Source organism: Electrophorus electricus, chromosome 3, assembly GCF_041902795.1.
Source record: "Electrophorus electricus isolate QZ-2024a chromosome 3, ASM4190279v1, whole genome shotgun sequence".
NCBI lineage: Eukaryota > Metazoa > Chordata > Actinopteri > Gymnotiformes > Gymnotidae > Electrophorus > Electrophorus electricus.
In genome coordinates this window covers 11,527,501-11,537,500 of record NC_137499.1, presented here as the reverse complement: position 1 = coordinate 11,537,500, position 10,000 = coordinate 11,527,501, and the positions used below count along the sequence as shown (strand labels likewise).

At 48.9% G+C, this 10,000-nt stretch overlaps 1 protein-coding gene across 11 annotated transcripts in view; it reads left to right on the top strand.

Moving 5' to 3' along the window:
- scn1lab (sodium channel, voltage-gated, type I like, alpha b) overlaps window positions 1–10,000 on the top strand; it is a 39,812-nt gene that overhangs the window by 17,286 nt on the left and 12,526 nt on the right. For 8 of the 11 annotated variants that reach the window (XM_035526762.2, XM_035526752.2, XM_035526768.2 and 5 more), the window contains 11 exons: window positions 746–1,018; window positions 1,158–1,221; window positions 1,452–1,593; window positions 1,992–2,198; window positions 3,001–3,285; window positions 3,488–3,829; window positions 3,951–4,080; window positions 4,364–4,602; window positions 5,084–5,257; window positions 5,765–6,121; window positions 6,408–6,899. In XM_035526762.2, the coding sequence (XP_035382655.1) occupies window positions 746–1,018; window positions 1,158–1,221; window positions 1,452–1,593; window positions 1,992–2,198; window positions 3,001–3,285; window positions 3,488–3,829; window positions 3,951–4,080; window positions 4,364–4,602; window positions 5,084–5,257; window positions 5,765–6,121; window positions 6,408–6,899 (2,705 nt within the window). The remainder of the gene's footprint in view (window positions 1–745; window positions 1,019–1,157; window positions 1,222–1,451; window positions 1,594–1,991; window positions 2,199–3,000; window positions 3,286–3,487; window positions 3,830–3,950; window positions 4,081–4,363; window positions 4,603–5,083; window positions 5,258–5,764; window positions 6,122–6,407; window positions 6,900–10,000) is intronic. The other 3 variants (XM_035526766.2, XM_035526767.2, XM_081710296.1) reach the window with 2 other exon arrangements.

The following is a 10,000-nucleotide window of genomic DNA, read 5'->3' as shown; positions in this document are numbered from 1 at the left end:
GCCAGTCTGTTTTATTTAGTGTGGTGTGAGTGTGAAGCATGGCAGAACTTTGCCATCACACACACACACATACACACACACACACACACACACACACACACACACACACACACACACACACATACACGCACACACAAACACATGCAGATGCACACACGTGCATGCACACATACACACACACATAAAGCATACTCACAGCACACACACTGCACATTTGCACACACCCACCCATCACTGGACCAAACCCCCTCATGCACATACACACAAAACACAGGTCATGCTGAAAACCAACATGCACACATGCATACAGCTACACTGCATGTCTTAATGTCTTTTAACAAGCAATTCACAAAGCATTTGCCAACCTAATTCACTAATATTGCAATAACATACTTTCATTACTTGCAAATACTAAACTAAACTCACCTAACCAGCTCAGACACTCCATGTCTGTTCTCACAGTCATGACATGAAGAGAATGAGGACTCCTGGTTATTAAATTAATAAGCATACATGCATATGACCTTTACTGCTTTCATAAATACAAGATGGTATATTTTATAATAGTGATCCACCAATGCAAATGTACTGTTTTTAATGTTTACATATGAAAAATTAAAGTCTATCTGAAACACACAGCCAATGGTTGCTCCAGTATATAATTCAATTATGTTCGCAAGCACTAAAACCGATTTCCACGCAAAGGGCTCGCGTGTGTATGACGACCGGCATGGTGTCTTGGCAGGTCTAAAGACTATCGTGGGCGCCCTGATCCAGTCTGTGAAGAAGCTGTCGGACGTGATGATCCTCACCGTCTTCTGCCTGAGCGTCTTCGCCCTCATCGGCCTGCAGCTCTTCATGGGGAACCTGCGGCAGAAGTGTGTGAGGATCCCACTGAACGACACGCAGCTGAATGGCACACAGGGCGACCCCGCCATCGCACTCAACGCCAGCACCGGCCTCGAGCTGCTTAACGCTACTAGCACCTTCAACTGGACCGAGTATATTATGGATGAGAGTAAGTGGATGGACACAAGGCTGTGTGCGTTCGCGTGTGTGCGCGTGTGTGTGAGTGTGTGTGTGTGCATGCATGTGCGTGTGTGTGCGTGTGTGTGTGTTGTCCAACCCATTCATTGTCTGTTGTTCTCCCTTCTTAGGTAATTATTATTTCCTTCCCAACCACAGAGATGCTCTGCTCTGTGGGAATGCCAGTGATGCAGGGTAGGAACCTCACACACACTTCTTCCCTCTCACACACACTCCATTTCGCCTTCATCTACTGCCTGTACAGAACACAACAAAATCTAATCCTTTGTTTCTCACAATGTGTTGGGATGTGTAGTTCTTTCTGGCTGATTAAGTAATGCTGTGATTGGACCAGTATGCCACATGGCCCTTTCTGATTGGCTAAACACACTGAGAGGGTGTCTTTGATTGGCTGTGCCATGCAGGCAGTGTCCAGAAGGCTTTTGGTGCATAAAGGCAGGGCGCAACCCGGACTACGGTTACACGAGCTTTGACACGTTCAGCTGGGCGTTCCTCTCTCTGTTCCGACTCATGACTCAGGACTTCTGGGAGAACCTCTACCAGCAGGTGCCCCTCCCCGCACCCACATTCCACAACTCTACAGAACGCAAGCAGCATTCCCTCTTTTCCATTGGACGTGCATTTTGAATTTGCATACAGAATGACCAATGAAATGGGGATCTTAAAACCAAATTAGAGTGATTTTATTTCAGTGTTTCAAATGGCAATGTTGTGTGGAGATTAATGGTAACTGCATTCACCTATGGAAACCAAGTAAAAATGAAGAGAATTATGATATTTTAAACATCCGGTTTGCGTGTATGTGTATGTGCGTGTGTGCATTCGTGTGTATGCACGTGTGCGTGTGTGTGTGCGTGTGCGTGCGTGCGTGCGTGTGTGTGTGTGTGTGTGTGTGTGTGTGTGTGTGTGTGTGTGTGTGTGTGTGTGTGTGGTTTGTCCCACAGACCCTGCGTGCTGCTGGAAAGCCCTACATGATCTTCTTCGTGCTGGTGATCTTTCTGGGTTCCTTCTACCTGGTCAATCTGATCCTGGCTGTGGTGGCCATGGCCTACGACGAGCAGAACCAAGCCACCATCGAGGAGGCGCAGCAGAAAGAGGAGGAGTTCCAGGCCATGCTGGAGCAGCTCAAGAGGCAGCAGGAGGAGGCGCAGGTAACACACACACACACACACACATACACACACACACACACACTTATGATTAAAGATTTACAAGGTGCGTCAGTCTATCAAATGGACACACGCATATACGTGTGTTTTCTGCTGCACCGGTACGGCCAACGTTCTTCTGTTACCATGGAAACCAAAGCAGATAGCAAAATAGCAACCGAATCTCCTTTTGCAAGAGTAAATAGCAAAAGTGAGAGAAATGAGAAGCGCAGCAGAATGGTAGGCGTGTTTTCGCGTTTAGCCAGTTCAGAAGGTTCACGAGGCAGGTCGTGATCACTGACGCACATGCAGACTCTCAGCCCGAGCTGCTAGACTAGTGCGACTCCGACGGCGATCCTAATCCGATTCTGCTGATTACGTCCAGTCCTCCGAGTCTCCGCTTGGGCCTGTGTACGCTCTGTCCCTCTGGTCCACCGCCTTTCCTGTCCCCGCCCCCTGCTGCTCCCCCTCACTCTGAAAAGGTCATGCTGGGTATTGATGTTAAGGTCATCAGAGAAACACTGTCCTTGTGTGTATTGTGTTGATGTCACCTGTAATCAAACCACAACTCTGTCGTTAATGCACCATATTAAATAAAAATTTAAAAAACACATTAAAAAAAAAAAACACATTTAAAAAAACAAAAAACAACCACATTTGTTGTGTGGTTACAATCCAGCCCTGCCATTTCACACCCTTTGTTTACCTTTGGTCTGCGGGTCTGTGTGTTTCTGCTCCTGGTATGTAAAGCGTAAGCCAAGACCCGGTTGCCCCTCACATAGATGCATGCGCTGTGATTGGCCAGCAGGTTGCCGCGGCAGCAGCGGCGACGGAGAACGGCGAGTACAGCGGGAGGGGCGGGCCATCCGAGGAGAGCTCCTCCGGGGGGTCCAGACTCAGCTCCAAAAGCGCAAAGGAACGACGCAATAGGCGGAAGAAGAGAAAGCAGCGGGAGGAGGAGGAGGAGAAAGTGGACCAGGAGAAGGTCCACAAGTCCGAGTCCGAGGACAGCATCAGGCGGTCAGGCTTTCGCTTCTCAATAGATGCCAACAGGTTGTCCTACGAGAAGAAGTGCTCCACCCCAAACCAGGTGACTTCCTGTTTTCAGCTGTCGTGGCATCATGGGTTGCGTAGTTCTCATCAGATGGTGGGTTTCCACTGGGACAAGCATGTCATGTAATGTAAGAAAGGGGGAAAAAAAGCTTGTTAGCCAGACGCTTTGGGAGAAGGTTCTTAATTTTTCATTCTTGGCCCTGTTCTGACTGTGTGTGGTGTGTCTCTCCCCTGTTCAGTCTCTCCTCAGCATCCGCGGTTCTCTGTTCTCTCCGCGGAGGAATAGCCGCGCGAGTCTGTTCAGCTTTCGCGGCCGGGCTCGGGACTTCGGCTCGGAGAACGATTTCGCCGACGACGAGCACAGCACGTTCGAGGACAGCGACAGCCGGCGAGGGTCACTGTTTGTGCCCCGCCGCCTCGAGAGGAGGAGCTCCACCATCAGCCAGTGTAGCCTCGCAGCGCCCCGGATCATGCTTCCAGCCAATGGCAAGATGCACTGCACCGTGGACTGCAATGGCGTGGTCTCCTTGGTGGGCGGGACCTCTGTGCCTACGTCACCGATTGGTCGGTTGCTTCCCGAGGTACAGCTTGCGTGTCGGAGCTAACATTAGCACATCCGTCATAACTAACCGTGTGTGTTTAAATACATGGACCATGGAATTAATTTACTACGAATTATTTGCCTTTTCCTCTTCTCAACAGGGAACGACCACAGAATCGGAGGCTCGTAAGAAGCGGTCAGGTTCACATCAGACTTCCGATTACCTGGACGAGGCAGTGGCTAGGAAAAGAGCTTTAAGTGTGGCCAGCATTCTCACAAACACTATGGAAGGTATGACACACACACACACACACACACACACACACACACATACACACATACAGAAACACACAAGACAATTTCAACACAGCCCATAACTCACTCTCATCACGCACAGGGTCCTTTAAACCTTGTCTGTCACTCCCTTTTGCACAAGCTCTCGTGAAGACATGCATCACATGCGCACACCTTCACGCTACATTTCCGAATGCTCCATGCACGTTCTCCTGTGGCGTGGCGGAACAGCGACGCATCCCCGCGATCACACATTAACGTTTTCCCGGCCTCCATACAGAGCTGGAGGAGTCCAGGCAGAAGTGCCCCCCCTGCTGGTACAAGTTCGCCAATGGCTTTCTGATCTGGGACTGCTGCCCAGTGTGGCTGAAGGTGAAGGAACTCGTCAACATGGTGGTGATGGACCCCTTCGTGGACCTGGCTATCACCATCTGCATCGTCCTCAACACAGTCTTCATGGCCATGGAGCACTACCCCATGACCAAGGAGTTCAATGACGTGCTCTCTGTCGGGAACTTGGTGAGCAGCCTCCAGGGGCCGAGCGCTGGTGCTCCAAGACTTTTCTAGGCAGTGTTGTGGAAAGAAGGGAAAGGAACAGATGACATTAAATATTCCTTTTTTTGTGAGATTTTCCTTTTTAGAACCTGCACCAGGAAATTTGATAAATGTTACAATTCGTCTAGTAACGCAGAGAAATAAAAAGTTATTGTCTTGCTTCTGTGCTACGTAGAAAACATGTTGGTGCGTTTATCTTATTTGTGATTTGCTAGACTGGTTTAAAAAAGCAGTATCGAACATCAACATGTCAGCGGTAATCCCGTAAGCGAATATGAAGAATGCTAGTTCAGCTAATACAAGGGCTGCACAACACCTAGAGCATGCCACAGTTCAAAATCCCCTGCTGAATGAGACCCTTACTCTGTACCACTTCAATTAGCTGCTTAAAATGTGGGCAGCTTCGTGCGCTGGGAGCTAAATGAAGTGTACATTGCGTGCGTAGGTGTTCACGGGGATCTTCACGGCAGAGATGTGTCTGAAGGTCATCGCACTCGACCCCTACTACTACTTCCAGGAGGGGTGGAACATCTTTGATGGCATCATCGTGAGCTTAAGTTTGATGGAGCTGGGCCTGGCCAATGTGGAAGGGCTCTCCGTGCTCAGGTCCTTCCGATTGGTGAGGGTGCCTCTCTTGATTTGCATTTATTTGCATTCGATTAACATATGGCATGTAAAGGAATTCTTTATACAGCAATACTGGAATCGTTTGTAGTAATGAATGGAAATCATCAGAGGTCATTTAACTTTGTGCAAATGAGAATACGCTAATGAGGTCCCACTACCTTTCAGATTTCGATATAAATGGGGTTTTCCTGCTAAATTGAGGCTTATTTGTCTTAGCTGACACATATGATATATATATATATATATATATATATATATATATATATATATATATAACCCCACTTTGAAGGAAACCTGGACCATAATGATATATATATATATCATTATGGTCCAGGTTTCCTTCAAAGTCTGTGAACATGCTGTCATGTTTCAAATGTCCATTTATCGATTTTCTTAAAGAAACAAATGAAGTTTATTCTTTATCATTTTTCGACGTCGTCATGTCTCTGTTAACCATCACGCCTCCTTCCGTTCTCTCCTTCAACCCTGCGGCGTATAGCTGAGGGTCTTCAAGCTGGCTAAGTCGTGGCCCACCCTCAACATGCTGATCAAGATCATCGGCAACTCGGTGGGCGCCCTGGGCAACCTGACCCTGGTGCTGGCCATCATCGTCTTCATCTTCGCCGTGGTGGGCATGCAGCTGTTCGGGAAGAGCTACCGCGAGTGCATGTGCAAGATCTCGGACGGCTGCGAGCTGCCGCGCTGGCACATGGTGGACTTCTTCCACTCCTTCCTGATTGTGTTCCGCGTGCTGTGTGGCGAGTGGATCGAGACCATGTGGGACTGTATGGAGGTGGCTGGCCAGTCCATGTGCCTCATCGTCTTCATGATGGTGATGGTGATCGGGAACCTGGTGGTAAGGCTAACCTCCCCCCCCCCCCCCCCCCCCGATTTTTTTTTTTTTTGTGGTGCCTATTTCTGTGTGGTTGTAACGTTGTGTGTCTTTGCATATTGTTCCTTGTTGAGCTCAGAGAGTAGGGTTTTCGGTCAGTCCCAGGCTCAGAAGGTGGGTTTGGCCTTGCTCTAACCATGGTAGTGGGTGCCTGGAGTCCTCCTGGATGCTTTGGCTAATGGTGCTCAGGCTGGTGTTGATGTTGGCATGGTGTACGGCGTTGTTCGTGATGTCGGTGCTTGCATGGCAGGTGCTGAATCTCTTTCTGGCCCTGCTGCTGAGCTCGTTCAGCGCCGACAACCTGGCCGCCACCGACGACGACAGTGAGATGAACAACCTGCAGATCGCCGTGGGCCGCATCCAAAAGGGGGTCGCCTTGGTCAAGTCGGCTCTGCGTCACTTCCTCCAGAGCCTCTTCTTGGCCGGCGCCAAACCAGGAGCCTTGGATGAGGAGAAGCCCCTGGACGATCTGCACAGCGACGGCAAAGAAAACTGCCTGGCCAATCACGCGCCTGTCGCCGTCGACCTCGGCAAGGACTTCCTCAGAGAGGGCTGCGTCTCGCCCAGCAACGGGGTTGAAGGGCATGGGAAGTACGGGATCGAGGAAGGCGACTACATGTCGTTCATCCACAACCCCAGCCTCACCGTCACCGTGCCCATCGCCGTGGGAGAGTCAGACTTCGAGAACCTAAACACGGAAGATTTCAGCAGCGAGACCTCGGACGTGGAGGGCAGCAAAGAGGTATGGGACATGGGTCTTTCAAGAGGGTGTTTAAGGGGTCACGGGTCTTTCAAGTGTGGTGTTTAAGGGGACATGGGTCTTACAAGTGTGGTGTTTAAAGGGACATGGGTCTTACAAGTGTGGTGTTTAAAGGGACATGGGTCTTACAAGTGTGGTGTTTAAGGGGATATGGGTCTTACAAGTGTGGTGTTTAAGGGGACATGGGTCTTACAAGTGTGGTGTTTAAGGGGACATGGGTCTTACAAGTGTGGTGTTTAAAGGGACATGGGTCTTACAAGTGTGGTGTTTAAAGAGACATGGGTCTTACAAATGTGGTGTTTAAAGGGACATGGATCTTATAAGTGTGGTGTTTAGGGGGACCTGGGTCTTACAAGTGTGGTGTTTAAGGGGAGTGTAGGCATGCACACGTACCTCGGTTTTCTTTTTGGTGATGCCTACTGTTGTGTAATGCACTGGGGCAAATTATTAAAGCAATTCTTAATTATTGTTTTATTCCTATTTTAAATGGTTATTCCTTGGAAATGTATTAATAGTGGATAAAAGTGTGACTTCCCACCATAAGTGAGTTTCATTTGGTTGTGTGGGAGTTGCATTCTTTTCTATTACACATGTACTTCGTTGTGTGTGTGTGTGTGTGTGTGTGTGTGTGTGTGTGTGTGTGTGTGTGTGTGTGTGTGTGTGTGTGTGTATGTGTGTGTATGTGTGCTTGTGCTTGTGCACAAGCATATGTGTCTGTTACACCATGGCCCTCAATGCCATATGACCCAGATTATAGTCTGAGCAGGTACAGTTACTGAGTGTTCTCATTATATGACTATACACATACACACACACACACACACACACACACACACACACGCACACACACACACACGCACACACTGCACAGAGAGTAATGTTTGTGAATTGCCATCAGTTGAGCAGGGACAATATTCAGAAGAGATCTGAATGGAGTGCCTAATGCAGCATCCTTGCTCAGGGTGAAATTGGGTGTGTCTCATCTTACTACGTGCATGCATATAGTGTCTTTTGTGTACAGTAAGTGTGAGTATGCTTGTGTGTGTGTGTGTGTGTGTGTGTGTGTGTGTGTGTGTGTGTGTGTGTGTGCGTGTATCCAAGCATATCCCAGGAAGCAGTACTGTTCTTAATCTTTCTTCCTCCCCTTTGTACTCTTTCCCTGGTGGTGTGTTGAAGTTGCAGACATTGTTATCCATGTTTTGTGAAGTGTGTATCTCTCTGTGTGTGACCTATTATTGCAGCATATTGACAGACGATCCCCAGGTTTTCTCTGAGAACCCTGTAAGAGTTTTTCCTCTTCCCACACACTAACCATGGAGACTGCCTCTGCATTCTAAACTCAGCCAAACTATCATATTTCCCTCTCTCTCTCTCTCTCTCTCTCTCTCTCTTACTCGTTTTCCTCTCTTTTGGAACGGATTGCCCTCCCCCTTTCTTCTATGCCTGTGCCCCTCCCAACCCTTTTGAAGCCCACTGCACTGGAGAGAGACAGCTGTTAGCGTTTTGGTTCTGTCTGTTCTTTTTTCTCTTCACATGGATTTTGTGTTTCTGTTGTAGCACTGGGCTTCTTTGCAGTATCAACAATCATACGGAATGAGCAAGACCATCATTTTCCATCTATAGCTCGAGCCATTGAGCATCTTTGTATTACTTTTTTTGCTGTTTGTTTGTTTTTCGCTTTTTGGGACTTGATCAATCAACCATCAAGCATCCAAAGCTGAATGAGTTTACAGCACAGTGAGCGAATGAGTGAGAAAGAGGCTGTTTGAGAATGTGACGGAATGAGCGAGCAAGAGAGTGAGTGAGTGAGGGAGTGAATGAGCGAGTGAGGGAAGGAGTGAATGAGCGAGTGAGGGTGGGAGGGAGGGAGAGAGTGAGTGAGGGAGTGAATGAGCGAGTGAGTGAGTGAGTGAGTGAGTGAGGGAGTGAATGAGCGAGTGAGTGAGGGAGTGAATGAGCGAGTGAGTGAGTGAGTGAGTGAGTGAGGGAGTGAATGAGCGAGTGAGTGAGGGAGGGAGAGAGTGAGTGAGTGAGGGAGTGAATGAGCGAGTGAGTGAGTGAGTGAGGGAGTGAATGAGCGAGTGAGGGAGGGAGTGAGTGAGTGAGGGAGTGAATGAGCGAGTGAGGGAGGGAGGGAGGGAGAGAGTGAGTGAGTGGGGGAGGGAGCGAGTGAGCGAGTGAGTGAGGGAGGGAGGGAGAGAGTGAGTGAGTGAGGGAGTGAATGAGTGAGTGAGGGAGGGAGGGAGAGAGTGAGTGAGTGAGGGAGTGAATGAGCGAGTGAGTGAGTGAGTGAGGGAGTGAATGAGCGAGTGAGGGAGGGAGTGAGTGAGTGAGGGAGTGAATGAGCGAGTGAGGGAGGGAGGGAGAGAGAGAGAGGGAGGGAGTGAATGAGAGAGTGAGGGAGGGAGGGAGGGAGGAAGAGAGTGAGGGAGGGAGGGAGGGAGGGAGGAAGAGAGTGAGGGAGGGAGGGAGTGAATGAGCGAGGGAGGGAGGGAGAGAGTGAGGGAGGGAGTGAGTGAGGGAGTGAGGAAGGGAGAGAGTGAGTGAGGGAGGGAGTGAATGAGCGAGTGAGTGAGGGAGTGAGAGTTAATGAGTGAGTGAATGAGCAAGTGAGTGAGTGAGGGAGTGAGTGAGTGAGGGACAGAGGGAGGGAGGGAGGGAGGGTGGCAGGGAGTGAGAGTGAATGAGTGAATGAGTGAATGAGTGAGTGAGTGTGATAAAGGAATGACCTTACCTCAGTAGAATTAGTCCATGGCATATTTTGTTTAATTGCATCTTGACATCCAAATGTCCATAATGGAATGATGAAAGCTGCTACATAACCATGCAGCTATGTCAACAATTCATCAAACTATCAGCTTGGTATCGACAGGCTTTTGTACTGAACCATCACTTTAATACGTGATTACTTGTAGAACAGTTCATTATAAAGGGTCTTAGCGTTGGGAAAACCTCAGCAGTGTGCTGAGTGCTATGATAAACTATGACCTCTAGGCCACTGTATTTTCCATGCTTTGTTCTGGTCACACTAATCTGTGTCAGTAGGTTTAACATATTAACCCTGATTGGAACCAAGCTAATGA